Below are 27,152 nucleotides of genomic sequence, written 5' to 3'. Positions count from 1 at the left end.
CAGTCTTATTCTGTCGCCCAGGCTGGAGTACAGTGGTGTGATCATGGCTCTGTGCAACCTCTGTCCCCTGGTTTCAAGCAATGCCTCAGCCACCTCAGTAGCTGGGATTACAGGCATGCGCCACCATGTCAGGCTAATTTTTGTGTTTTTAATAGAGGCGGGGTTTCTCCACATTAGCCAGGCTGGTCTCGAACTCCTGGCCCTTGAACTCTACCTACCTTGGCTTCCCAAAGTGCTGGGATTACAGGTGTGAGCTACTGTGCCTGGCCTTCATTCATTCTTTTTTTTAAAACAAATTTCAGATTTTTTTTTTAGGAACTTAAAAAATTGATAATAGTAGCTGTTCATGTTTATGGGGTACATGTGATATTTTGATACATGCACACTGTGTAATGATGAAATCAAGGTATGTCCTTTTTAACTAAAGTACAGTCCATGGACCTACAGCAGAGGTCGCACTTGGGAGCTTTTTAGGAAAGTAAGATGTCAGGCCCACTTGAGATGAATCAGTCTGCATTTTAAGACCTCAAGGTGATTTGTATGCTCATTAACCTTTGAGAAAATATATGTGCGTAAATGCAGTCTCTGTACAACTGTACGTGTTTTTAAGGACTGTTTATCCAAGACTTGGAATTTGAAGATTATATCTCAGACTAATTACTAAATTAAATTAAAATGTCATTCATTGCCTCTAAGATTTAATCAAATGATCTTGAGAAATGTGGAAAATTTGATTGAGGTTTTGTTTCAGCCTAGTGTACTATTATACAAGATTTTTAAGAACACTTATCAGTCATATGAGTGTTTTGTTTTGTTTTTTGAGACGGAGTCTCGCTCTGTTGCTTAGGCTGGAGCGCCGTAGGATGATCTTAGCTCACTGCAACCTCTGCCTCCCAGGTTCAAGCGATTCTCCTGCCTCAGCCTCCCGAGTAGTTGGGATTACAGACATGTGCCACCACGCTCAGCTAATTTTTGTATTTTTAGTAGAGACGTGGTTTTGTACTGTGGCCAGGCTGGTCTTAAACTCCTGATCTCAAGTGATCCCCCTGCCTTGGCCTCCCAAAGTTCTGGGATTACAGGCATGACCCACTGCACTCAGCCAAGAGATTTTTTTTAAAGAGCCACACAAAGTATTTACTCTTTTCTGAATATTTTTTGGGAAACATTTCACCTGTATCTGGATATGTATGATGATAATGTAGTAAGGTACTTTCGTGGATTAATTGGGTGCTCTAAAAAATAATTGGGGCCAGGCATGCTAGCTCATGCCTATAATTCCAGCACTTTGGGAGGTCAGGGTGGCCGGATTGCTTGAGGCTAGGAGTTCAAGACCAGCTGGGGCAACATAGCAAGATCCTGTTTTTACAAAAAGTAAAAAAAAAAATTGCCGGGCATAGTGGCACACACCTATAGTCCACGCTCCTTGGAAGGCTGAAGTGAGTGGATCACTTGAGCTCACAAGCTTAAGGCTGCATCGAGGTATGATCGTGCCACTGCACTGCAGCCTGGGCAATAGCATGAGACCATGTCTCAAAAATAATTTAAATGATGTATTTATATGTGCGTACATTTCCAGGTAAAGAAAGATATTTGGAGAAAAATGTTCAGAGTGTCATTAACTCTTACCCATATATTTTGTTTTGAGTAGGTGGAGAAGCTGTGGGAGCTTCTGTGCCCTCTGCTTAGAACAGCACTGTCCAACATTACCGTAGAAACTTATAATGACTGGGGAGCTTGTATAGCAACATCTTGTGTAAGTTATCCTACATCTCTCTTTGTCTAACTCGCGTGTATTCAAACTGTTTGATACTGTCTCTGTTTTTTATTTCCATGGGATTAGAGACTATTATTCTAAGTGAAGTAACTCACTTCTTGAATCTTGAAAGTTTGTTCATACTTTTGTCATCTTACGTAATTGGAGATGGCTCTATTTAGCCTTTCAAATAAGTCTTGAGAGGTAACTCTTAAGTGATTATTTTATCTTCTCTGCTGTGGTAATGCATTTTAAAATTAAGTGACAATCATGTATTTGGAAATGTCACTTACATATAGTAAAAGCCACATAATACAAAGTTAAGGTATTATTTTTTATACCAGATATGTCCATAGCTTGTGTACTTTGATTTAAGATAATCCATTTAGCTAACAACAGTTTTCTCACTGTTATCTTGAACTATGATCGTCACATTTGAATCTGAGTCATCTGTCAGTTTTAGTTTGATTTTCTTCTTCTATACAGTCAGCCCTCCATATCCATAAGTTCCACATCTGTCATTTCAGCCAACCTGAGGAGATGGAGAATATTTTGGAAGGGTGGGGGATGGTTGTGTATATAGTGAACCTGTTCAGATTTTTTTTATTGTCATTATTCCCTAAACAATACAGTATAACCACTATTTACATAGCATTTACATTGTGTTAGGTATTACAAATACTCCAGAGAAGATTTAAAGTGTACAGGAGGATGTGCATAGGTTATATGTCAATTCTACACCATTTTCATAAGAGACTTGAGCATCTGTGGATTTTGGTATCCTAAGGGAGTTCTGGAACCAGTCCGCCACAGATACCAAGGGGTGACTGTACTTATATATGTTTTTAGTATTTCTAAAATAATTGAATATGACTGGGTGCACTGGCCCTCACCTTTAATCGCAGAACTTTGGGAAGCCGAGTCAGGAAGATTGCTTGGGGCCAGGAGTTGGAGACCAGCCTGGGCAACATAGGGAGACTCTGTCTCTACAAAAAATAAAAAATTGCGAAGCATAGTGGCACATGCCTGTGGTCCCAGCTACTTTAGAGGTCGAGGCGGGTGGATTACTTGAAGCCTGGGAGGTAATCACACCACTTCACTCCAGCCTGGGCAAGAGTTAGACCTAGCCTCAAAAACAAAATTAAATAAAATAACTGAATATGATTTATTTATAGAATTGTAGGTCCCCTGTTAAGTGTTACATCATATTTTAAACACAGGAAAGCAGAGATCCCCGGAAACTTCACTGGCTTTTTGAACTGCTGTTGGAATCACCATTGAGTGGTGAAGGAGGATCCTTTGTAGATGCATGGTAAATTTTTTTAAAAACCTATGAGGTGTTTATAAATGGTCTATACTTGTAAAGTCTAGATGAAGTAATTACTTTCTTCTGGAAGGTGTTGTGATCTGGTTCCATACAACATGTGATACTTAATAAGAGTTATTTATTAGTTGGATAAGTAAGTAAGATGTAGGCAACCTGAGCAATTTAAATGCAAATTAGAGTCAGCATTCTTTGCTGTCAGATCTTTTATTGGAATTGTCTTTTGTACTTTTGTGTCTTCATCACATCTTATGTTAAAAAGATACAAAGAGAGAGTAATCATTTTAAGGAAAAACTGCCTTGGTTGGGGCATATGGTGCTGTAGAAAGTTAGACAATAGAAATTTGGATAATTTCATTCAAAAGAAGAAGTACTTAATGAGAAAACTTGAATTCTGATGTTTAAATATTACTTGGTGAGTATTCTGAAGTCAGTATTTCTTTCAGTTGTCTAGTAGTGGAGATGAAATGCAAATACAGAAGGAAAAACAAAATCTTCATAAACAGGCTATTTTGAATTGTGGATATTGTAGTATTTATTAGGTGAGAAAATGAAAAAGTTTTAAGTGAAATGCAGACATTGTCTGTCCATACTGTCAATATGTAAAGGCAGAAAGGGCCTCCAAAATAACACTACGATGCTTTAATTTTAGTCGACTTTATGTACTACAAGGTGGCCTTGCCCAGCAAGAGTGGAGAGTGCCTGAGCTATTGCACAGACTACTGAAGTATTTGGAGCCTAAACTCACCCAGGTTTACAAAAATGTCAGAGAAAGAATAGGAAGGTAGGTACCGTTTTCTCTGTGGTATACCTCTCGAGTGCTTTGTTTTTTAAATTGTAATAGCTAATAATACATGCTGGTTATGTTGTCAGTGGGTTTCATGGTGTCTTTCTCAAATTGTTTGCTATTGTGTCGTGGGAACCAAGATGCAACACTGAATGTAAACTAGGACAGCAGCGTCCTCAGAAGCCAAAGATGAGCAGTCACAACACTTAAGTTTCAATACCTCTTAATTATAAGGCTTCTTTTACACACAGGCATAATCTAAGACCCACTCCAGGAATTGTCTTGGGACAGTTTGCTTTGATTGGGTCATAACTTTTGAACCTCATTTTTATTGGTAATGTGGTACCTCTTCCTATATGAAGTATTTTATTTTGCAGCGTGCTGACCTACATATTCATGATTGATGTTTCTTTGCCAAATACCGCACCAACCACATCGCCTCATGTCCCTGAGTTTACTGCTCGAATTCTGGAGAAATTGAAACCTCTCATGGATGTGGATGAAGAAATTCAGAACCATGTTATGGAAGAAAATGGAATTGGTGAAGAAGATGAACGAACTCAGGGCATTAAACTCTTGAAAACCAGTGAGTGGATAAAATTAGTAGAAACTCATTTGAAAACATTTATTCGATTATCCTGTGGAGTTTTTTCCCACCTCTTTTTTTATTGTGGTAAAATAGACATAATGAAAAATTTACTGTTTTAACCATTTTTAAGTGTGCAGTTCAGTGGCATTAAGTACATTCACACCCTTGTGCAACCATCACCACCATTTATCTCTGGAATTCTCTTCACCATACGAAGCTGAGGCTCTGTACCCTTTAACAACAGCTCCTCATTTTCCCTCCCCACATCCTTTGTAACCACTGTCTACTTTCCATCTCTGCATTTGCCCACTCTAGGTAGGTCATATAAGTTGGATCACAAGTCTTTTTTGTGTCTGGCTTATTTCATGTTACATTGTATTTTCAAGTTGAATGAATGAATTTCTGATTCATGTTGTGTCATTCGTCTGTTTGCTGGATATTTGGGTTGTTTCCACCTTTGGCTGTTGTGACCAATGCTGCTCTGAACATTGATGTTTGTGTAAGTACCTGTTTGAGTGCTTGCTTGCAGTTCTTCAGGGTATCTACTAGAAGTGGAATTGTGAGACCATGTAGTATTCCTGTGCTTAAGTTTTTGAAGAGCTGCCAGACTCTTCTCCACAGCAGCTGCACCATTTTACATTCCAGTCAGCAAATGCACAAGCGTTCCGTGTTCTCACCACTTGTTTTCTGTTTGCTTGCTTTTTTAAAGTATAGCCATCTTAGTGGGTATGAAGAAGTATCTTGTGGTATACTTTTTTAAAGTACAGCTATCTTAGTGGGTACGAAGAGGTATTTTGGTTTGCATTTCCCTAATGATTACTGATATTTTAAGAATCTTTATAAGCCATTTGTATTTCTTGTTTGGAGAAATATTTACTCAGGTCATTCATTACCCACCCCTCTGCTTCCTTTCACTTTGTCATCCAGGCTGCTCACTGCAGCCTCAACCTCCAGGACTCAAGAGATCCTCCCACCTCAGCCTCCTGAGTAGCTGGGACTACAGGTGTGCACCACCACCACACTCAGCTAATTTTTAAATATTTTCTAGGGACAGGGGTCTCCGTATGTTGCTCAGACTGGTCTTGAACTCCTGAGCTCAAGGGATCCTCTTGCCTTGGCCTCCAGAAGTGCTGGAATTACAGGCATGAGCCAGCCACTTTACCCAGCCCGTTTCTGAATTAGATTGTTTTGTTGTTTTTGAGCTTTAGTTCTTTATTTATTCTAATATCAATGCCTTATCAGATACACAATTTAGAAATATTTTCTCCTGTGGGTTGTCTTTCTACTCTCTGGATAGTATCTTTTTATGCATAAAAGTTTAAAATTTTATTTTGGGTGCTGTTATACTGCTTCTCAATAAGTGTCTAATTTATGAAGTAACATAGATGATCTCTTTTGTAACATTGAAGAGCTATTGGAGTGGCTGTCTGACGCTAACATTATAGTATTGTTCTACTTTGTGGTCTGTAAATGAATAGCAAAGACTTACTCTGCATCTTTGTTTTCAAAATAGTATTGAAATGGCTGATGGCAAGTGCAGGAAGATCCTTTTCTACAGCAGTCACAGAACAACTTCAGCTTCTACCTTTGTTTTTTAAGGTAAGGTTTTGCTAAATTAAGAATGCATCTCCTTTCTTCAGACAGTGTGTGAATTTTGATTGGAACTCTAAAAAGTAAAATGGTCACAGAAAAATCATTAGGTGATATTGGTTTAATATTTGTTGAAATTGTGTTTTTAATATTAGGTGATAGCAAGATTTTGACAGCTACATGAAATTTTAACAGCATATTGTTTTACCTGATAGCTAATTTCTCAGTAATAATAGATTAGAGGGACTATTACTGGTTAAAAGAAAAGCTACAAAGAAATGTTTTAATATAGCCATTTCTGACTTCTTACTAATATAATCTACAAATGAAAGTGTTCAGTATGTTGTGTTTATTTTACAATGTTAAAGGGCCCTATAACCGTTTTTAACAAATATCTGCAGGAAATCATTTGCCTCTGGTATCATATAATGACATTTTGTTAATGAAAGGCATGGTTTGAGTGGTTTTATCTAATCATCTACTCAGGGGATGCAGCTAGTAGAACTAAGGTCACAGATTGACTCATTAGTTTCCAAAATCATAGTTTGCAATAATGATATGGTTGACTGTGGTTAGGAAAACAGTGTTAATTATACATTTGAAAGGCTTGGCATAAACATCACCACTTTTTGACATTATTCATCAGTACAGTTATTATTATCCAAGGAGGAGAGCCCTTATTATTGTTGATTAATAAATGGCATGCTAAACTTTTGATTTGCTATAGTAGACTTTGTCTTTAGGAAATTTCAAACAGATAACTGTACCAGTAACTTTCAAAGACTGAACTACTAAAATATTTTAAGAACGCTATGCAGACGACGATACCCAGCAATATCCCTGGGATCTTTTGGGGTATAAAAGTAGACAGTAGCTGCTAGCGTATAAGTCCTTCTTACCTGTAGGTCTTTGGTGTACGTAGGATTAGTCTACCTAGTACTTAAATGTTTTTCCTCTGTCACATACCAAGCAGATATAGAACATTCATACATTCATAATGTGCAATGATTGTTAGGATAGCTGGGGTTCCATCCCTTTTCTTTCATTCAGAACAAATATAGCAAGTATGTAAGAGTCTAGTTGGTAGAAGAATGATTTGAATTCACTTAAAGTTTATGAAAAACTTAGGTCATTAGAAAGCTGTATGATAGAGGCCATGTGCGGTGGCTCACGCCTGTAATCCCAGCACTTTGGGAGGCCGAGGTGGGCAGATCACAAGGTCAAGAGATCGAGACCATCTTGGCCAACATAGTGAAACCCCATTTCTACTAAAAATACAAAAATTAGCTGGGCATGGCGGCGCACACCTCTAGTCTCAGCTACTTGGGAGGCTGAGGCAGGAGACTCGCTTGAACCCGGGAGGTGGAGGTTATAGTATATAGTAAGCTGAGATTGCGCCACTGCACTCCAGCCTGGCAACAGAGCGAGACTCCATCTCAGAAAAAAACAAAGAAAGAAAGCTGTGCAATATAGGTTACCATTGACAAGCCTAACATTTCACCTGGATATACTAATATTGAGGTTGAGAATCTCCTAGGCCATCATGATGAATGGGGCCAGAAGTACAAAGGCATCACATCATAGTTATTTTGCCCATAAATCAGATGTGTAGAGGGTGAGGATAAAGAGAGGCGTTTAAAAGAAACCTGTTTACTAAACCATGAGAGGAGCACAGAAGGAGTTGAAGAGGAGGTCAGAAATTCCCTTTCCAGCATATTTCAGATGCTTGTAAGACTTGTAAGCCAAGATGCTTTTATAAGTGAAGATAGTGGGTACACATTCAGAGTTCAGTGGAGCAGTGCAGCCTGGTGGTACAAACTTGAATGTCATCAACATAGATGGTATTTAAAACCATGAAATTGAATGAGATCATCAAGGGAATGGGTGTAGGTGGAAAAAAAAAAGGTATAAGAATTTAGGCCAACATTCACAGGTTAGGGGTGATGAGAACACAACAAATAGAGATGATTCAGTTAGCATATGCCTCATAACTTACTTATATGAACTAAATTAAAGGACTAGATTATTATCAACTATCCGAAGTTTAAAACCCAAATTACCTGATTGTGGGTGGTCAACAACATGCATTTCAGAGGAGAGACCAGCGGATGGCAGCTTATCACTTGGGCACCCTGCCCTGCCCGCCACTTTTTTTTTTTTTTGAGACAGTCTCCCCGCAGTGGTGCAGTCATGGCTCACTGTAGCCTCAGTGTCCTGGGCTCAAGCAATCCTCCTGCCTCAGCCTCTCGAGTAGCTGGGACTACAGGTATACACCACCATGCCTGGCTAATTTTCTCAAAAATTTTTATACAGGTGGGGTCTAATGTTGTCCAGGTTGGTCTCCAGTGGTCCTCCCACAATAGCCTCCCAAAGTGCTGGGATTACAGGTATGAGCCACTGTGCTCTGTCTCCCATTCCTAATTTAATAAAAATGAGTTCATTACTTTGAAGTTTGTGGAAAATTTCAGTAACAGTGTAAGTTTAATTTCTCTCCTTTTAAAAAGAAATAAATGCCTATTGAGAGAAAACTTAGAAAGTTGGAGGGAAATATTCATAAACTACCATTACCATTAACCTTTCTCATATGTATCTTTTTTTCTTAAAATTATTGTGAGTTTATAAATGCACCATATACTCATAAAAAAAATCTGTAAGATAGACTGACAAGACTAATTGTGTATAACAGCCACTGTTCATAGTTTTATTTATATTATTTCTATTTATATATATTTCTATTTTTATTTATATTTCCTCAAATGTTATTTTCCTACATAGTTGTTTTTCAGTAGAGTCATGCCAGTAGCTCTACAGCTTCCCTTTTATGAACGTAATCAATATATGTACCTTTCCACGTCAGTAAGTAGATATCTGTATTATTCCTTATGTGGCTTATAGAATTTAATATCCAGTGTGCTCTCTAGTAGTAGATTTTTGGTTTTATCACAGTTGTTCACTAGGTAGACAACAAGAGGCAGTGAGTGGAGTCATTAATAGCATGAAGTTTTGAGCCAGGCTGCCGGGATCAAATTCATCTCCATGGCCCATGAACTCATTATGTAATCATGGGCATCTAATTCAACCCCTCCGAACTTTATCCCTCTCATCAGTAAAATGGGGGTAATAACACCACTCATCCTGAGGATGTTACAAGGATTAAGTGAGTTAATACGTGTTCCTCATTATCCAAATTGAGGAGTGGGTGGCTGAGTCTGATAACAAGGAATTATGTACATTTTCCGTTTCCAGAGTTGCCATTAGCAAATAGCAAGAGTTTAGATTAAAAGATATTGCATCCTAAATTGAGAGAATAAGGGGTGCTTTCATATGCTAAGTACTTAAAGCAGCATCAGGCACATGGTAAACACTGTAGACATGTTCCTCCTCATTAATGATACAGTGAACATCTTGTATATATCTTTTGCACTTTGCACATATTTTTTATAGGATAAATCACGAGAAGTGAAAATGCTGGATCTACTTCAGCTAACACATTGTTGTAAGAAACATGGTACATTGGCTGTTCTGTTAAAAATCTTCTTTATCCTATCCCATAAAAAGCAGTTTTATATCCATAAAAAACTTTGAAATATATATTTATTAAATTTATATTTATATATATCTATATATAAACTTGCCTATTCTGGTCTAAGAGTCTTCATATTCTTAAGATTAAAGGAAGAGGTTTTCCAACCAATAATAGCTTACAAAGTTCTGACTTTCAGGTAAATAGAGTCCTAGTTTAAAATCCTGCCTGTAGGTTGGGCACAGTGGCTCACACCTGTAATCCCAGCACTTTGGAAGGCCAAGGCAGGCAGATCACTTGAGATCAGGAGTTTGAGACCAGCGTGAACAACATGGTGAAACCTCATCTCTACTAAAAATACAAAAATTAGCCGGGCGTGGTGGCAGACACCTGTAGTCCCAGCTACGCAGGAGGCTGATGCAGGAGAATTGCTTGAACCCTGGAGGCGGAGGCTGCAGTGAACCAGATCTGGCCACTGGACTCTAGCCTGGGTGACAGTTTAAAAAAAAAAAAAAAAAGATTCTGCCGGTGACAGGTGCTTTCTTTGTGACCTTGCACAAGCTTCTGAACTTCTCTCCTATATAAAGAGTGTGAGTTTAATATCAGTATCCCTCACAGAATTGTTAGAAGGATGAAATGACATACCTGGAAAGCAGAAAGCACAGTGGTAAAGTACCTACTTATGTTATCATTTTACTGATCTTTAACTGAATTTTAATTTGGAACAATTAAGGGCTCAAATGGTGGTGGTCAGGAGGGAGGAGAGGTATTTTATCCTAAGTTTCAAACTTCAGAAAATGCTCCTCAAAATCCTATAGTTTTGCATATGTGAAACTTAGAGAAGAATGTGCAGATGTTGTGGTACATTGGATACAGTCACCTCACATTGATGGTATTTCTTTTTTTTTTTTTTGAGACAGAGTTTCGTTCTTTTTGCCCAGGCTGGAGTGCAATGGCGCGATCTCGGCTCACCGCAACCTCCGCCTCCCGGGTTCAAGCGATTCTCCTGCCTCAGCCTCCCGAGTAGCTGGGATTACAGGCATGTGCCACCACCCTGGCTAATTTTGTATTTTTAGTAGAGACGGGGTTTCTCCATTTTGGTCAGGTTGGTCTTGAACTCCCGACCTCAGGTGATCCACCTGCCTCGGTCTCCTAAAATGCTGGGATTACAAGCGTGAGCCACCGCGCCTGGCGATGGTATTTCTTTAGAAAAACTTTTTTTCAATAATCAGGAGAAAAATATTAGGTGATTCCTTTGCTAACTAAATGAACCGCATTTTCTACTGGTTAACATAGTTTAGTATATAATCTATTTGGTGAAATTTATCTATTGGATTTTAGGATTTTACTCTTTTTAGTAGAACATTTTCACCCATGCTGTACTTGAGAATATTGTGTCTTAATTTCATTAGAAAAACACATTTTTTCCATAATGGTAGGAAGAGAGACTGCTGATTCAACAGACGAGTGAGTCATCTTAAATTCTGATGGTAATAGACCTTGCCAGCAAATGAATATCTTCTTTTTTATACCACAGTTAACTACCCAAACTGTAAATCACCTCATATTTACTGTGAGTGTGAATAAAATGACCAGGAAAACAACTCCACCAGTAATGCCTAGAGATGTGAACTGTTGCGTATTTACCATTTGTACCCTGACTTTGCTGGTGTATGTCCTTTTATACCTTTGACTATGAATGTGTCTCTGCTATACCCTACAAATGTGTTTGTGAAATTGTTTTATGAATAACAATTACTTAATTCTGCAAGGTGATTTTGGTTTTTAACTCAGTATATCATGTCCATCTTTTCATACCATTACACAAAATTGCCTCTTTTTATGACTAAATTGTACCATCATTTAAAAATTTAACCAGTTTTCTGTTGATGGAACCTCTGGCTGTTCTTAAGTATCTTGCACATGTGAGCATATTTGTAGGATATTTCCTAGGTGTAAAATTGCTGGGCAAAAGAGATGTATCTGCAATTTTTTTTTTTTTTTGAGAGATGATAACTCACTATGTTGTCCAGGATGGCCTCAAACTCCTGGGCTCAAGTGATCCACCTCAGTGTCTTGTGTAGCTGGAACTAGGCTGCTCTCAAACTCCTGGCTTCAAGTGATCCTCATGAGCCACTCTGCCCAGCCCATGTTCACCACTTTCAAGCTTTTGCACACCTCTTTGACTCTAAAGAAATACCCTGGCCGGGCGCGGTGACTCATGCCTGTAATCCCAGCACTTTGGGAGGCCGAGGTGGGCAGATCACGAGGTCAGGAGATCAAGACCGTCTTGGCGAACACCGTGAAACCCCGTCTCTACTAAAAATACAAAAAAAATTAGCCAGGCGTGGTGGCGGGCACCTGTAGTCCCAGCTTCTAGGGAGGCTGAGGCAGGAGAATGGCGTGAACCCGGGAGGTGGAGCTTGCAGTGAGCCGAGATTGCGCCACTGCACTCCAGCCTGGGCGACAGAGCAAGACCCCGTCTCAAAAAAAAAAAAAAAATACCCTTATACTGCTCATTTTTTATTTTCCAACTTAAGTTACTTTTCTATGGATGTCCTGCCATTTTGGAGATGTGGTTAAATTACATCAACCATATTCTTCCTTACCCACACCAAGGCAGGGTTTTGAATCTCCTTGTCAAGTTTATACTTCTGTAATTTTTTTAAACCTTTATAAACACAATTCCTACTGGGATTGAATTAAATTCATAAAGTAATTTTGGTCACATGCCAGGGATTAAAAAATGATGTGTTCTGACATCGCACCAATTGATAGTCAATAATTAATGTTCAGTGTTATTTCCTTTTCCTTTTTTTGTCACCCAGGCTGGAGTGCAGTGGCACGATCATAGCTCGCTGCAGCTTCAATCTCCTGGGCTCAAGGGATATTCACTGTTACTCAGTTGGTTAGTGTTTCTGGGCTTATTTGGTGGACACGGCACATTTTCTAAAGAGAGAGAGCTCGTACTGACAGTTTCAATTAAAATTTGGGATTACTAAGATTTTATTTAACCACTTGCATTTTTATATATCTTTTACCTCTCGTGAAAACTCTTGGTTCCTGTTGACAGTTACGCTAAATTTGATTTTTATACATCCCACAAAGCATATATTATGCTGTTTTTAAAAGTCACTGCTCTAAGTATGTCTCTGCCAGCCAGATAAACAGTGAGGTTCGCTTATTTCATTTTGCTTTTGCTTTTTTTCTGAAGAGATTTTTAAGGGATTACTTTATAACAATAGGAATGATTCATCTGATAGGATATCTAAACTACAAGGATGTACTACAGTTTATTTAACCAGACACTCTCCATATCCAATAGATATTTGAATTATTTCCAGTGTTGTGCCTTTGAAATAGTGCTACAATGTAGATCTTTGTGTAGTCATTTCATATGTTTGCCAGTGTATCTTTGAGATAGGAGGGTAGACATACATTGCCAGTAGAAAGTAAATGAATATGTGCTTTTGCTAGACGCTGCTCCACACCCTTCTTTATTGGTTATTTCCTCAGAGACTCACTTTTACAGTATGATATTAAACATCCCGATTTTTCCCAGTAGGACGGGTGAAAACATATAACTCAGTATGGTTTTAATTTGCAAAAAGAAATAATTTTTATTCTAAAATACCAAGGATTATATTTAACTGAGGTAAAATATTTAAAACTCAGCATTATGAAATGTCTTTGAATACCCATAACAAAAAAGAACTGAATCATGCCTTCATTATGACAAAGACTCTCCTTGACCAAACTTAAGTCAGCGCCTCTGAGTGAGCCCTCCTTCTGACTAGATCTCATCCTTGGGCTCTGTCTTTGGCCTGTCTGTCTTTGGTCCAGTTTTAGCAAGACTGTCTCTAATTTAGTTTAGAAAGAATCCCCCACCCTTGGTATCTGATCACCCTATTCTGCCTTTTGCAGGAATCCTTTTAAGTTGGTTTAGGAGGAATCCCCCTACCCCTGATGTCTCTGAATAAAGTTTTCCTTACGATTTTAACAAATGTCAGAATAAGTTTTTTTAACAACACTTTAAAGCTGAGTGTATTAATTCACTATGATAGTTTGTCCAGTGTTTGGTAGAAATAATTTCCCTGAGCAAACTTTTTTGCTTTTAAGAGACAGGGTATCACTCTGTCACCCAGGCTGGAGTGCAGTAGTGTGATAATAGCTCACTGTAACCTTGAACTCCTGAGCTCAAGCAGTCTTCCCACCTCAGCCTCCCAAGGACTCTAGGCATGTGCCACCAAGCCTAGCTAATTTTTTTTGTGTGTAGAGACAGGATCTTGCTCTGTTATCCATGCTGGCCTCATGAGATCCCTCCAACTTAGCACCCCAGAGTCCCTTAGCAAACTTTATTAAAACTTTCCCCTACTGAATGTGCAAGGGTGTATTTTAAAAATATTTAAAAATGAATTTAAGGCATTAAACAGCATACATTCATAATCAAAGTATGGTACCAGACAAACCTGTTTTCTTCATGAAAACAAATACGGGTACTGGGTACAGTGGCTCATGCCTGTAGTCTCAGCACTTCGGGAGGCCAATGCAGGAAGATTGCTCAAGCCCAGGAGTTTGAGACCAAACTGGGCAACACAGTGAGAGTCTGTCTCTACAAAAAAAAAAAAAATTAGCTGGACACGGTGGTGCGTACCTGTGGTCCCAGCTACCCAGGTGGCTGAGGTGGGAGGATCACCGACCCCAGGAAGTTGAGGCTACAGTGAGCCATGATTGTGCCGCTACACATCAGCCTGGGCTATAGTGCAAGACCCTGTCTCCAAAAAAAAAAAAGAATGACAGCGGCTACAGCCATCAGATTTGTTGGAATTCATAATGATGATCTTTTAAAAATTGTTATTTACTTTTGGAGGACAGACGGGAAATCATTATTTGGAATGAAGGAAAACTTTTATATATATATAAGTATTCTAGCTAATAATGAAGAAGGAATGACCATTTCGCAAATCTCTTTTTTTGTAATGAATTATCACAGAAAGACAAAACTAAGTATCAATGAAAGAAGTACATAGCACCACTTATGTTGTGCCCAAAAAAGTAAACTTCAATAAAGTCAGACCTTTACATCTAATAGCCAATTTATAAGACTTACTGGGGCCAAGGAATACCACTGCAGAGATGCAGTTAGGGAAGGCCACAGTGGGGGAAACTACAAAACAACAGACACAGCCTTTTCTCTCAAGGAAAAAAATACAGAGCAAGGGATTTTAAGATAGTAGGGGGAATATATGCGTTGAAAGAGATTTATGAAACATACGAAGTAAGTACAATATATGGTCATTATCTTAAACCTGATTTCAGAAACCCAGTTGTAATAACACATGAATGTGGTAATTGGGGAAATCGGAGTACTGCTACATATTTTATATTATAACTGTAATGAAGTTTTATGTGTGATGATGTCCATTACATAATTCTTTTTTAAGAGACCTTTTAGAAATAATATAATAAAATATTTAGGATAAAATAGGGATTTGCTTCAAATAATTTCATTGGGGAATGGGAGTCAGAGGGGAGCAAAAAATGAAACAAAAGATTATGAGTTTGTCATTATTGAAGAGGTGATTGGCTCATGGGGGTTCATTTTACTATTCTCTATATGTTTGAACTTTTCCATAAAAATTGTTTAAAGTAAAGATGTATTATCTCTCATGTAGGATGCCTTTGTACTTACTGGCAATTATTTTTCCCTTTTTGTCCTTTTTACATTGTTTTTTAGATTGCCCCAGTGGAAAATGACAATAGCTACGATGAACTGAAAAGAGATGCAAAGTTATGTTTATCGTTAATGTCTCAGGGGTTGCTTTACCCTCATCAAGTGCCTTTGGTACTTCAGGTGCTAAAACAAGTAAGAGTGTTTATACTATTTATGTCTTTTGATTAGGATTTTGGTTTACCATTCTAAGAATTTCACAGTCAGCTGTAGTGCACACAGCACCTGGCTTTTGTTTTGAATTTTCTTTTAGTATAAGAGAAGACATATATATTGACCAAAGAAACAGACCTAGATTCTGTGCCTGGCTCTGCCACCGTGTTCGGTGACTATAGGCAAGTCACTCAAGCCAAAAATATGCAGAGAGCTAATTCATTATTAAGTGCTTTGGATAAAAAGTGCTTATGAGGAAGGGGGATGGTGGTTCCTTTCTACCAGTTCTCCTTTGTTTTGCTCACTTCTGTTACCTGGTTTATTCTGGAGAGACCTATATTGACTATACATTCTCTGCCTGCATTGTTAGTATACCGTATGGTCAGCTTTTTCCAGACATTACACATGTTAGATGGAAGTGGACATCTTCCCATAGCTTTCATTTTAAATTTGGTAACACACTGGAAAATATTTTCAACAACCTACAGTGGTATTTCTTTGTAGTAGAATTTAGTAGTTGTTAATCATTTGCTTTCCAGACCATACTGTTGCTACCAAAAGTAAAATAATGTGCCATCCTCAGAGGAGTTAGGAGCCATTAATCATGACTGATTATCTCTTGTGAAATTGACTTTTACCTTTGTGTGGGTATTTTTGTTGTTGTTTTTGAGACAGAGTTCGCTCTGCTGCCCAGGCTGAAGTGCAGTGGCACCATGTCTACTCACTGCAACCTCCGTCCCCCAGGTTCTTGCGATTCTCTTGTCTCAGCTTCCCAAGTAGCTGGGATTACAGGTGCCTGCTACCATACCCAGCTAATTTTAGTATTTGTAGTGGAGACAGGGTTTCACCATGTTGGCCAGGCTGATCTCGAACTTCTGACCTCAGGTGATCCACCCACCTCACTCATCCTTCCAAAGTACTGGGATTACAGGCGTGAGCCACCGCACCTGGCCTCATTCAACCTTTTATTTATAAGGAAATATAAGATGAGCTTGTCCTAGCTGTAGCTGTGAAAATAGAGTTAAATTAGAATATTACATTGTTTGTATGTAATGTCACTATCTGTCACCTCATGTTCTCGTCAGTACTGCTTTATCGTTTATTTTCTCATTCACAGACAGCAAGAAGCAGTTCTTGGCATGCACGATACACAATACTGACCTACCTCCAGACCATGGTATTTTATAACCTCTTTATTTTCCTAAACAATGAAGATGCAGTTAAAGATATCAGGTGGCTGGTTATACGTCTTTTGGAGGACGAACAACTAGAGGTAAAATTTAAATTATAGAAAATGGAAATTCAGTCAATTTAAAGAAACCATCATGGTTCCTTTTTTAATAAGTATTTGTGGCCAGGTGCAATTGTTTATATTTATAACCTCAACACTTTGAGAGACTGAGTCAGTCAGATCACTTGATGCCAGGAGTTCAAGACCAGGCTGGACAACGTAGCAAGACTGTCTCTACAAAAAGTACCAAAATTAGCTGGATGGGATGGTGTACGCCTGTGGTCCCAGCTATCCAGATGGTCGAGGTCGGAGCATTGCTTAGCCTGGAGGTTGAGCCTGCGGTGAACTGTGATGGCACCACTGCATTCATCCTGGGCAGCAGAGTGAGACCCAGACTCAAAAAAATTAAATAAAAGTAAATTTAATTTTAACGTAGCCCTATGTGAGTAATTTTGATACCCTAATCATGATTCCTTATAATACAAATGGAAGAAAAATTGGGCACGTTTTCATTCTGTTTTCTTTGCAGTTGGGCAAATAATACTCGTGAACCCAAATTTTCTTAACTATGAGAAATTGGGGATGATAACTGTAATTGTCCCACTAGTTGTACTGATTTTTAAGGACTTAATGAGAATGTGCACGATGGCAGTTTCAAAGGGAGTAAAAATCTACACATAGACACTGCTATCCAATAAAGATAGGTTTGCTGTCCTTTTTTTTGTTTTTCTTTGGTAGAGAAATTAAAGATAACTTTGTGTTGAGGTTGCATTAATGTTTTGTACAAAAAGATAATGTATTATCCCATACAGCCTAATGTAAGAAGCATGTTGGCAGTAAATATGGCATGAGATACTACTTTTTAAGTTGGCATTAAGGAAGAAAATGTCATTGAATTTTTGGTGAAAATGTTGCTTGTTTTATGGACTTCATAGTTTTTTCTTGTAGTAAAGTACTCACAGTATTTTATATACTTATTCGAGTTGAATATAGATTTTACTCACAAGAAAGTAGGAATGGAAATTTCTCTACCTTCCTAATGAGCCTATTTATATTTCTTACATTCTGAGAGTGGATATTTTCTAGTCCCAGTAGTACTCACAGACTGGTTATAACAACTCTTAACAGGCTTCAATTAAAATATTTACAGCTGTGATTTTTTTTTTTCTAATTTCTTATTGTATTCTTTAAAAACTAACATAAAGGAGTGGAAAGGTTGAAACCTTGTCATTGTCTCCTAACTTTAATTATTATACCGCTTGCATTAAAAATGTAGTTTTTAGGAGCTTCTTTTAGAACATTTTTATGGTGGGGTGTTTTTTTTTTTTTTTTTTTGTGAGATTGAGTCTTGCTTTGTTGTCCAGGCTGTAGCGCAGTGGCACAATAATGGCTCGCTGCAACCTCTGCCTCCTGAGTTCAAGTGATCCTCCCACCTCAGCCTCCTGAGTAGCTGGGACAGTGGGCACTCGCCACCACATCAAATTCCTTTGTTTGTATTTTTGTAGAGGCAAGGTTTCACCATATTGCCCAGGCTGGTCTCAAACTCCTGGGCTCAAGCAATCCACCCGCCTTGGCCTTATAAGTTATTTTTATGTTTTCTTCCATATAGAGGTTTAAACATAGCTGTTATGTAAACATAACCATGATGTTCATGAAAACTATCATTTTTTAAAGCAACATGTAATACCAAAAAGCCGTAATAATTTGCTAATTTCTATTCGTTGATAGTATGGGGAGAAAATCTAAATGAGAACTGTTTAAAGAAACCTTATGGTATTTAGTCTGGGCGCTGTGTGTCTTTGAGAGGCGGATCACGAGGTCAGGAGATCGAGATCACTCTGGCTAACATGGTGAAACCCCGTCTCTACTAAAAATACAAAAAAAATTAGCTGGGTGTGGTGACGGGAGCTTGTGGTCCTAGCTACTCAGGAGGCTGAGGCAGGAGAATGGCGTGAACCTGGGAAGTGGAGCTTGCCGCGATCATGCCACTGCACTCCAGCCTGAACGACAGAGCAAGACTCCGTCTCAAAAAAAAAAAAAAAAAAGAAAGAAAGAAACCGTACTGTATTTAAAGGAAAATTATTAGAAATAGAGGAAAAGAGTATGTTTTTAGCTGAGAAGGCTAAATATATTCTTTCCTCACTTTTTAAAGTTAATTAATTATAGACACGTACCCTGGAGTAAAATATCTCAGAAATAGACCCTGTAACTGGAAAACAGCATAAATCAGTTGAAGGTGTTGGAGATCATTTGTTAGCAATTTAGAGTAAAGGAAAAATAAATTAAAACGTTTCATATTACAGTATATTTTTGATATAGTAAAGAGACTCACCTTCTCCCCCACTTTTTGGAGACAGAGTTTCACTCTTTTTGCCCAGGCTGGAGTGCACTGGTGCGATCTCAGCTCACTGCAACCTCCGTCCCCTGGGTTCAAGTGATTCTTCTGCTTTAGCCTCCTGAATAGGTGGGATTACAGGCACCTGCCACCACGCCCAGCTAATTTTTGTAGTTTTAGTAGAGACAGGGTTTTACAGTGTTGGCCAGGCTGGTCTCAAACTCCTGACCTCAGGTGATCCACCCACCTCGGCCTCCCAAAGTACCAGGATACAGGCGTGAGCCACCATGCCCGGCCAACCCCCGCCCCCTTCCGCATTTAAAAAAATAAATTAGGAGAAAGTGGATTTGGATATTATTTATAGGAACATAATAGAAGCAGAAATGACTCTCTAAGCCTTTGAGTTAATAGATGTCACATCAAAACATGCACAGATCTGACTACTTAGAGTGGTAGTGGTGTTATAATAATGTATACACTTAAAGACACTACATGCTATAAGCAATAAAAAGTCACACCTCCCAATAACCAGGAAAATGCAAACTTGAAACAATGAGGCATTTTTACCTACTCCTAATTTAGTGTTTTCCTCCCCTCACAAAACAAAAATGTGTAGTAATGAAAAGCAGTGTAAAGTATAATGGGTAGTTCACGTTTAAGTTTTGTGTCATTGTATGTTAGCACTGGCTTTTTTGAAAAGCAATAAATAGCCATAAAATTAACAGTAAAATTGTTTATATATTTACATTTACTAATCCCAATTTTCGTAATCTATTCTAAGAAAATACACTGCAGGCCGGGCACGGAGGCTTATGCCTGTAATCCCAGCACTTTGGGAGGCCAAGGCAGGAGGATTGCTTGAGTCCAGGAGTTGGAGACCAGCCTGGGCAACAGAGTGAGACCCATGTCTACAAAAACTAAAAACTTAAAAACACAGAGTGAAAATACACACTATAATATGAAAAGTCACACAAATTACAAATATTTGTAGCATAGTACTGAAAATATGAAAGCAATCTAGTCAGTAGTTAATTATGAAAATAAATTTTGGAGGCCGGGCGCGGTGGCTCACGCCTGTAATCCCAACACTTTGGGAGGCCAAGGCGGACAGATCGCGAGGTCAGGAGATCGAGACCATCCTGGGGAATCCCCATCTCTACTAAAAATACAAAAACACAAATTAACCGTGGTGTCAGGTGCCTGTAGTCCCAGCTACTCAGGAGGCTGAGGCAGGAGAATGGCGGGAACCCAGGAGGTGGAGCTTTCAGTGAGCCGAGATCGCGCCACTGCACTCCAGCCTGGGCAACAGAGCGAGACTCCGTCTTAAAGAAAAAGAAAAGAAAAATTATGGTGTATAAGCTTTATAGGAAATAGTGCAACCAGTAAAACATTTTACAATGTATTTCATATGCTAGTGTAACGGATGCAGGAAAGAACGTTATGTACTCAACAGACTATGATGATAAACTTATGAAAAACCTTTTGAAGGAATACAACAGAGTAAAACATCTGTTTTTTAAAATTATCATTGTGTATTATGCACATTAAACATAAATGTTTGTGATTTATATGTGAAATGCTTTTTTACTGCTTTTTTTCCAAAAAGTTGAGTTACCATTCCAATTTGAAATGAACTGTGTACACGCTTCATTTAGTATTTGCGTAAACTGTGTTTATAATCTGACAGTAGCCTGTGAAATTCATAAGAATTAAACAGGATATAAGTCTCTATGATGTATGCCAATTACAGAAATTAGGTTGGTCTGTGCTTTGTTACTAACAAAAATAGCTAAGGCAGTGGCCTTCAGAGATGTAGTCTGGGAAAACTTGATCTTAATGTCAGGCTCTGGCACTGCTTTTATAGTTATAGCCCTGATGAGATCTATCAGTAGGGAAGATAATTTATGGAGAAATTTAATTTTTCTAAAAGAGGTAAAAGTTTATGCTCATAACCCTAATGTAGTTTTTATCCATTATGAGGCCACAGACTCTGAGAATCTGCTGAAATCTCTATTAAGAAACTGCCAAAGAGCATACACAAAATTTGCATGCAATTTCAGGGAAGGTCTTCACCCCAGTTCCCACACTACCCCCTATCCTCCATTATTCCCTCAGACTTAGAATGTCAGTTCTAATAGACATAATTATATCTACAGGTTCGAGAAATGGCTGCTACTACCTTAAGCGGTCTGCTACAATGTAACTTCCTTACCATGGACAGTCCTATGCAGATTCATTTTGAGCAACTTTGCAAAACAAAACTACCTAAGAAAAGAAAGCGAGACCCTGGTTCTGTAGGAGATACCATTCCTTCTGCAGGTAACATTGCTGGTAGAAAACACTCATATCCTGTTGGGAATTAATGAGGGTTAACCAGGCTTACTCATATTTATTGAATACTTGTATGTATGTGCCCAGGTCTATGCTAGGTATTGGGAAAAGTTTTCCCTACTTTTGAGGAATTTTGCATATAGAAAGCAGGACTTGGGAATGTAGAAAAGCTAAAATTGAGGTAAGTACAAAGGAACCTGTAGAACTGCTACCTAATAACTATTGTAATCAGTCTACCCTCCACCCAGAATAGCTTCATAAAAGAGATACTCGGATTAGTTATTTTGGAGGGTCTGAAATACCTGTTTTTGGAATTTAGAACTTAAATGTAGATGTACTGACAGAAAAAAACTAAACAAAGCAAGCCTTGTTTTGATTTGGAGATGGGGATTATTTGGTCCTTCATTAGTCCTTTGGTGAGAGAGTGCAGAGTCATTGCAGGAGCTGCCAATCTAGTTGAATATAGACACAAGTTAAACACGAGAATAAGATCTGACTACTATGTCATGTTTAAAGAGAAATGTGAATGTGATTACAATGATGCATCTTGCCACGTTAACTATAATCCTAATAGAAAATACATAAAAAGATTAATAGTAAGTAGGCATTTTATTGAATTTAGAGGAAGTGCTTAGAATATAAAACTTTTACTGCTGATTAGTGTCTTAATTATGTCATAAAGTTACCTAGTAACAGAATCCAATAAAATATCAATGTACGTTCTAGTATCTTTGCTTTTTGGGATATGCATATATATGTTTTATATATAATATAAACATATTTTATAATACATATCTTTTGGAAACAGGATCTTCCACTGTCGCCCAGGCTGGAGTGCAGTGGCATGATCTCGGTCCCCTGAAACCTCCACTTTCTGGGTTCAGGCAATTCTCATGCCTCTGTTAGCTGAGTAGCTAGAATTACAGGCGCGCACTACCACACCAGCTAATTATTTGTATGTTTAGTAGAGATGGGGTTTCACCATGTTGGTCAGGCTGGTCTTGGACTCCTGACCTCAAGTGATCCACCCGCCTGGGCATTCTAGAATACTGAGATTACAGACGTGAGCCACAGCACCGGCCTGAGAACTCTATTTTTTAAATGATAAAGTGCCAAGTATTTTTAGGTCTTTGTTACACCAAATGATATTGTTTACAATTTTGACCAGTCCAAATTCTCTTTTCCTTACCTTCAACTCCGTTTTCCATGTGTCACATATACACATGTAATATGTTTTAAAGCACATGAATACACACACCTTTATTGAGAAACTGAGAATTTGAAACGACTTTAACTTACAGCACTACAGAAAGAATAGAGACCCTTTAGAATACGGACACGCTGCAATTCGCTGTTTTAAGAAATAGACCTTCTTCATACATGATGTGCTAACTAATGAATCAATGTATTCTGAGTAGGGTCGTCACATCCAGAAAAAAAAAAAAAAGCTAATTTTGATTGGAGATTATTTTAGAATCAGGGATTGTACTGGCCTAGGTACAATTATGCTGTCATGGATGAACAACTATGGAAGTCTTGAAAAAAATCTTTTTTTTTTTTTTTTTTTTGAGATAAAGTCTTGCTCTGTCGCCCTCCTTGGAGTGCAGTGGTTTTGAACAATAGCTCACTGCAGCCTTGACCTCCCAGGCCCAAGCGATCCTCCTGCCTCAGCCTCTTGTCCAGCTGGAACCACAGGCATGCACTGCCATGCCCAGCTAATTTTTTGTTTTTGTTTTTGTTTTTTTAATTTTTTTTGAGATGGAGCCTCGCTCTGTGGCACAGGCTGGAGTGCAGTGGTGCAATCTTGGCTCGCTGCAACCTCTGCTTCCCCGGTTCAGATGATTCTCATGCCTCAGCCTCTGGGTATCTGTGACTTCACATGCCATCACACCCAGCTAATTTTTGTATTTTTAGTAGAGACAGGGTTTCGCCACGTTGGCCAAGCTGGTCTTGAACTCTTGACCTCAGGTGATCCACCTGTCCCGGCCTCTCAACGTGCTGGGATTATAGGCATGAGCCACCATGCCTGACTGCCAGCTAATTTTAAAAATGTATTTTTGGAGAGACAGGTTCTCACTTTGTTGCCCTGACTGGTCTCAAATTCCTGGCCTCAAGTGATCCTCCCACCTTGGCCTCCCAAAGTGCTGGGATTACAGGTATGAGCCACTGTGCCCGGCTGACAAATTCTTAAATACAGTATTATTTTTAGTTTAGCCTCAAAATCAAGTTTTTGATGTGTATACATGTAGATTCATTTTAAATGCAGAAATTCACATATTGAAAACAACATAATTGAAAACTAATTTTATTTCACTGTCACATGTGCATTAGAGACATGTAAATATTTGCACATATGTTGCTGTTTTCTTTGCAGAGTTGGTCAAACGCCATGCTGGGGTGCTAGGACTTGGCGCATGTGTTCTTTCTAGTCCTTATGATGTTCCCACCTGGATGCCCCAGCTCCTCATGAATCTCAGTGCACATCTAAATGATCCTCAGCCTATTGAGGTACAGTTCTTCCTTATTAGTTTGTACATGTAGTATCAGTGATGTTTTCTAAGAAACCATAATAATAATTTCCTATACACTCTGAACTAACTGCTTTCATAAAGCTACTGCCTCTGCCAGGGCTCAGTCTGTTCACCAGTAATTATTTAAAAATTACAGAGACCTTGCTGCCATGGATATTTGAGATCTTTTGGTAGTCAGGAAATTATTGTAGCTTCTATCCCTCCCAGTTCAATGGAAGTAAAGTACTGTCACTATAGCTGTGATAAATTTTATGTTTCTATTTTTCTAGCACTGCAAAGTATTTTACTGGAAGCTAGTATTAAATAGGAAATTATGATGGCATTTTTAGTAACTCAAAAGACCATTGACTTTGTCCTTCTCATCGGCTTTTTGGTTTTGTAGCATTTGGTATTGTGTGAGATCTGAAGTCTAGAGGGATGGTAATTTAACTAAAAATATCCTACATATGATCCTGGTTGTCCAGAGAGGTTAAAAACGTATGTGGATTGTCTGCTTTACAGATGACTGTAAAAAAAACCTTATCCAATTTCCGAAGGACTCACCATGACAACTGGCAGGAACACAAACAGCAATTCACTGATGACCAACTGCTTGTTCTCACCGATCTTCTTGTGTCACCATGCTATTATGCATAGAAAGGTAAGTCGGCAAAGTTCTGAATTTAAAGACGTGACATCCTCAGGCAAATGTCATTGGTTTGGTGACTGAGAAGTAGGTATTTATTGTTTTATTTTTTCTTTTTGCTGACATTCTTAGATGTCAGTGTTTAGATAAAGTTGGATGGTGGGGGTTGTTTGTTTTTAAACATGGCTTTTGCCACAGCCATTGGAAATGAGAATTTTTCTGTGCCTCCTTGCTTTAGGTATAAAGCAGAGAAAATGTGTGACAGCTTTTGAACCTTTGTAAATGAGTGGTGTCAGTAGCCTGGGAATAGTTAGACAAAGGAAAATAAATCTTATTCTTAGTTGCCTCCTGGGTGGGACTGGGACATTTTGTGTGGCCCTGAGGACTCTGGGTTCTAGAAAGTTGTGAGAACATTTCATCTGGATTCTTACACCCATTCTGTTAAAAAGGGAGCCTTTCTACTGGAATAGGAAGAATAAAATTTCATGTATTGGGCTTTTAGAGTTGGATGTCCTGTTACCTAATTGAAATTTTTTCCTCCCTGATACAGATGACTAGTCCTCACTTCAGGCTCTTTTCATCAAAAATTCCACACCCTCAGGTACCATCTGTGGTGGCTCTCTGCAAGTTTTAAAACTGCCTCTGCTGAGCTCTCATCATTTTGGTGGTTTCTGTGTTAGATCTCATTAGTGTGCATTCCACAGCTTCTCAGTTGCCATTTGATTTCCTAACTTGTCCGGAAGTGTTTCCAGAATACTGATCACTTTTTTTTTTTTTGAGGCATCTGACAAAGTCACAAAGTCTCAGACTAGAAATAATTACCCAGTATGATCATGGCATCCAAGACCAGAGTCTCGGAACTCATTAAGAAACAGTTGACTTGGAATGGAGAATGCCCATCTGTCACACAGGTCCTGTCATTTCATTCTTCTCAAGTTATTTTCAGTTCTTCCCAAATGGCTGCTGGATTTAGATGGTAGTAGGGCTGTGGGCCATAAATCTGAAGCCTTGAGAACCTTGGGTCTGGAGAGCCATGAAGAGGGAAGGAAAAGAGGGCAAGTCCTGAACCTAACCAATGACCTGATGGATTGCTCGACCAAGACACAGAAGTGAAGTCTGTGTCTGTGCACTTCCCACAGACTGGAGTTTTTGGTGCTGAATAGAGCCAGTTGCTAAAAAATTGGGGGTTTGTTGAAGAAATTTCTGATTGTTGTGTGTATTCAATGTGTGATTTTAAAAATAAACAGCAACAACAATAAAAACCCTGACTGGCTGGTTTTTCCCTGTATTCTTTACAACTAGTTTTTGACCCTCTGAAAATTGTTATACTTCACCTAAATGGAAGACTGCTGTGTTTGTGGAAATTTTGTAATTTTTTTTCTTTATTTTGTTCTCTCTCCCTTTTTATTTTGCCTGCAGAATCGTTGAGAGACTAATAAGGCTTGATATTTAATTGATTTGTTTAATATATGTTATATAAATGTAAAAGATTGTATAAACTGTAGGGATAGCATTGGCAAGACTTTGTACAGATGCAACCTTTTACACAACATCATTGTGTAATTTGTAAAGATTCACATGTAGTTCTTTATTATAGTGATTTTGGGCTTTTGTACCCACTGAATGCCATTTTTTGTGTTTTTAAATTATTTTCTTTTATCTTTCCTTGTTATAAAAACTGAGATGTGGGGTTTTTCTCTTTTTTTCAGTTCATTTATCATTAGAATGTCTGAGCTTTTATGTAACGTTTTTGTGTGCATCTCTCAATGCTAACACCACATGTTTGCGTATGACAAGTTTATAGAGTGAAAGGTATCTTCTAGATTGAAATAATTCACAAATCGGTGAATATCATCTTGGAACACACCCTGTACAGTCTTCCTTAAAGGAACACTACAGTATATTTTTAGTATCTACATGCTGAATGACTCAGTACAGACCTAAGCACAGCAGTGGTCCTGGTACAGTATTTAAGTGTCAGCATACACAGGCGTAATCCCTGTATAAAGTAGTGCCAAATTGATTTCAATTGTGTAACTGGTTTAAAACCCAATAAATGGATTGTTTTTAACACCTGGCTTTTGTCTTCATTAAGAGGAGAAGACAGTTCTGTAGGCAGTGACTCCTGTGGATTTCATTTTGCAGCTATAGATTTGTATCTGTAAATGTATGTCCTCTGACCAGTATAAATTTTCTAGGTCTGCCCTGTACAATACAGTAGCTACCAGCCACATCTGACTGTTTATATTTAAATAAATAAAAAGTTTATTCCCTCAGTCTCACTGGCATATTTTAAATACTCTTTAGCCACATGTGGCTAGTGGTTACCACACTGAATAGCATCGATAAACTTTTCCATCATCACAGAAAGTTCACCTAGCACTGACCTAAGTGATTGATTATTTTTGTGTAGGGGTGTGGGAGACAGAATTTTGCTCTGTCATCCAGGCTGGAATGCAATGGCACAATCTCAGCTTACTGCAACCTCTGCCTCCCACATTTAAGCAATGTTCATGCCTTAGTGTAGCTGGGACTGTAGGCATACACCACCACGCCTGGCTGATTTTTGTATTTTAGTAGAAACAGTTTCACCATGTTGCCCAGGCTGGTGTCAAACTCCTGAGCTCAGGCAGTCCACCTGCCTCAGAC

General features: G+C 38.5%; 1 protein-coding gene across 2 annotated transcripts in view; it reads left to right on the top strand.

Annotated features, from left to right (window-relative positions):
• Positions 1–26,574, top strand: part of PSME4 (proteasome activator subunit 4) — a 106,237-nt gene extending 79,663 nt beyond the window's left edge. For both annotated transcript variants that reach the window (XM_073022981.1, XM_073022980.1), the window contains 11 exons: positions 1,649–1,753; positions 2,974–3,065; positions 3,730–3,861; positions 4,242–4,450; positions 5,967–6,052; positions 15,304–15,432; positions 16,568–16,723; positions 21,173–21,335; positions 23,722–23,855; positions 24,380–24,518; positions 25,054–26,574. In XM_073022981.1, coding sequence (XP_072879082.1) covers positions 1,649–1,753; positions 2,974–3,065; positions 3,730–3,861; positions 4,242–4,450; positions 5,967–6,052; positions 15,304–15,432; positions 16,568–16,723; positions 21,173–21,335; positions 23,722–23,855; positions 24,380–24,514 — 1,341 coding nt within the window. In that variant the 3' untranslated portion in view covers positions 24,515–24,518; positions 25,054–26,574. The remainder of the gene's footprint in view (positions 1–1,648; positions 1,754–2,973; positions 3,066–3,729; positions 3,862–4,241; positions 4,451–5,966; positions 6,053–15,303; positions 15,433–16,567; positions 16,724–21,172; positions 21,336–23,721; positions 23,856–24,379; positions 24,519–25,053) is intronic.
• Positions 26,575–27,152: the final 578 nt, after the last annotated feature.

Source organism: Chlorocebus sabaeus, chromosome 14 (genome assembly GCF_047675955.1).
Source record: "Chlorocebus sabaeus isolate Y175 chromosome 14, mChlSab1.0.hap1, whole genome shotgun sequence".
Taxonomy (NCBI): Eukaryota; Metazoa; Chordata; class Mammalia; order Primates; family Cercopithecidae; genus Chlorocebus; species Chlorocebus sabaeus.
The sequence above is the reverse complement of the archived record's forward strand: the minus strand, read 5'-3'. Positions and strand labels throughout refer to the sequence as shown.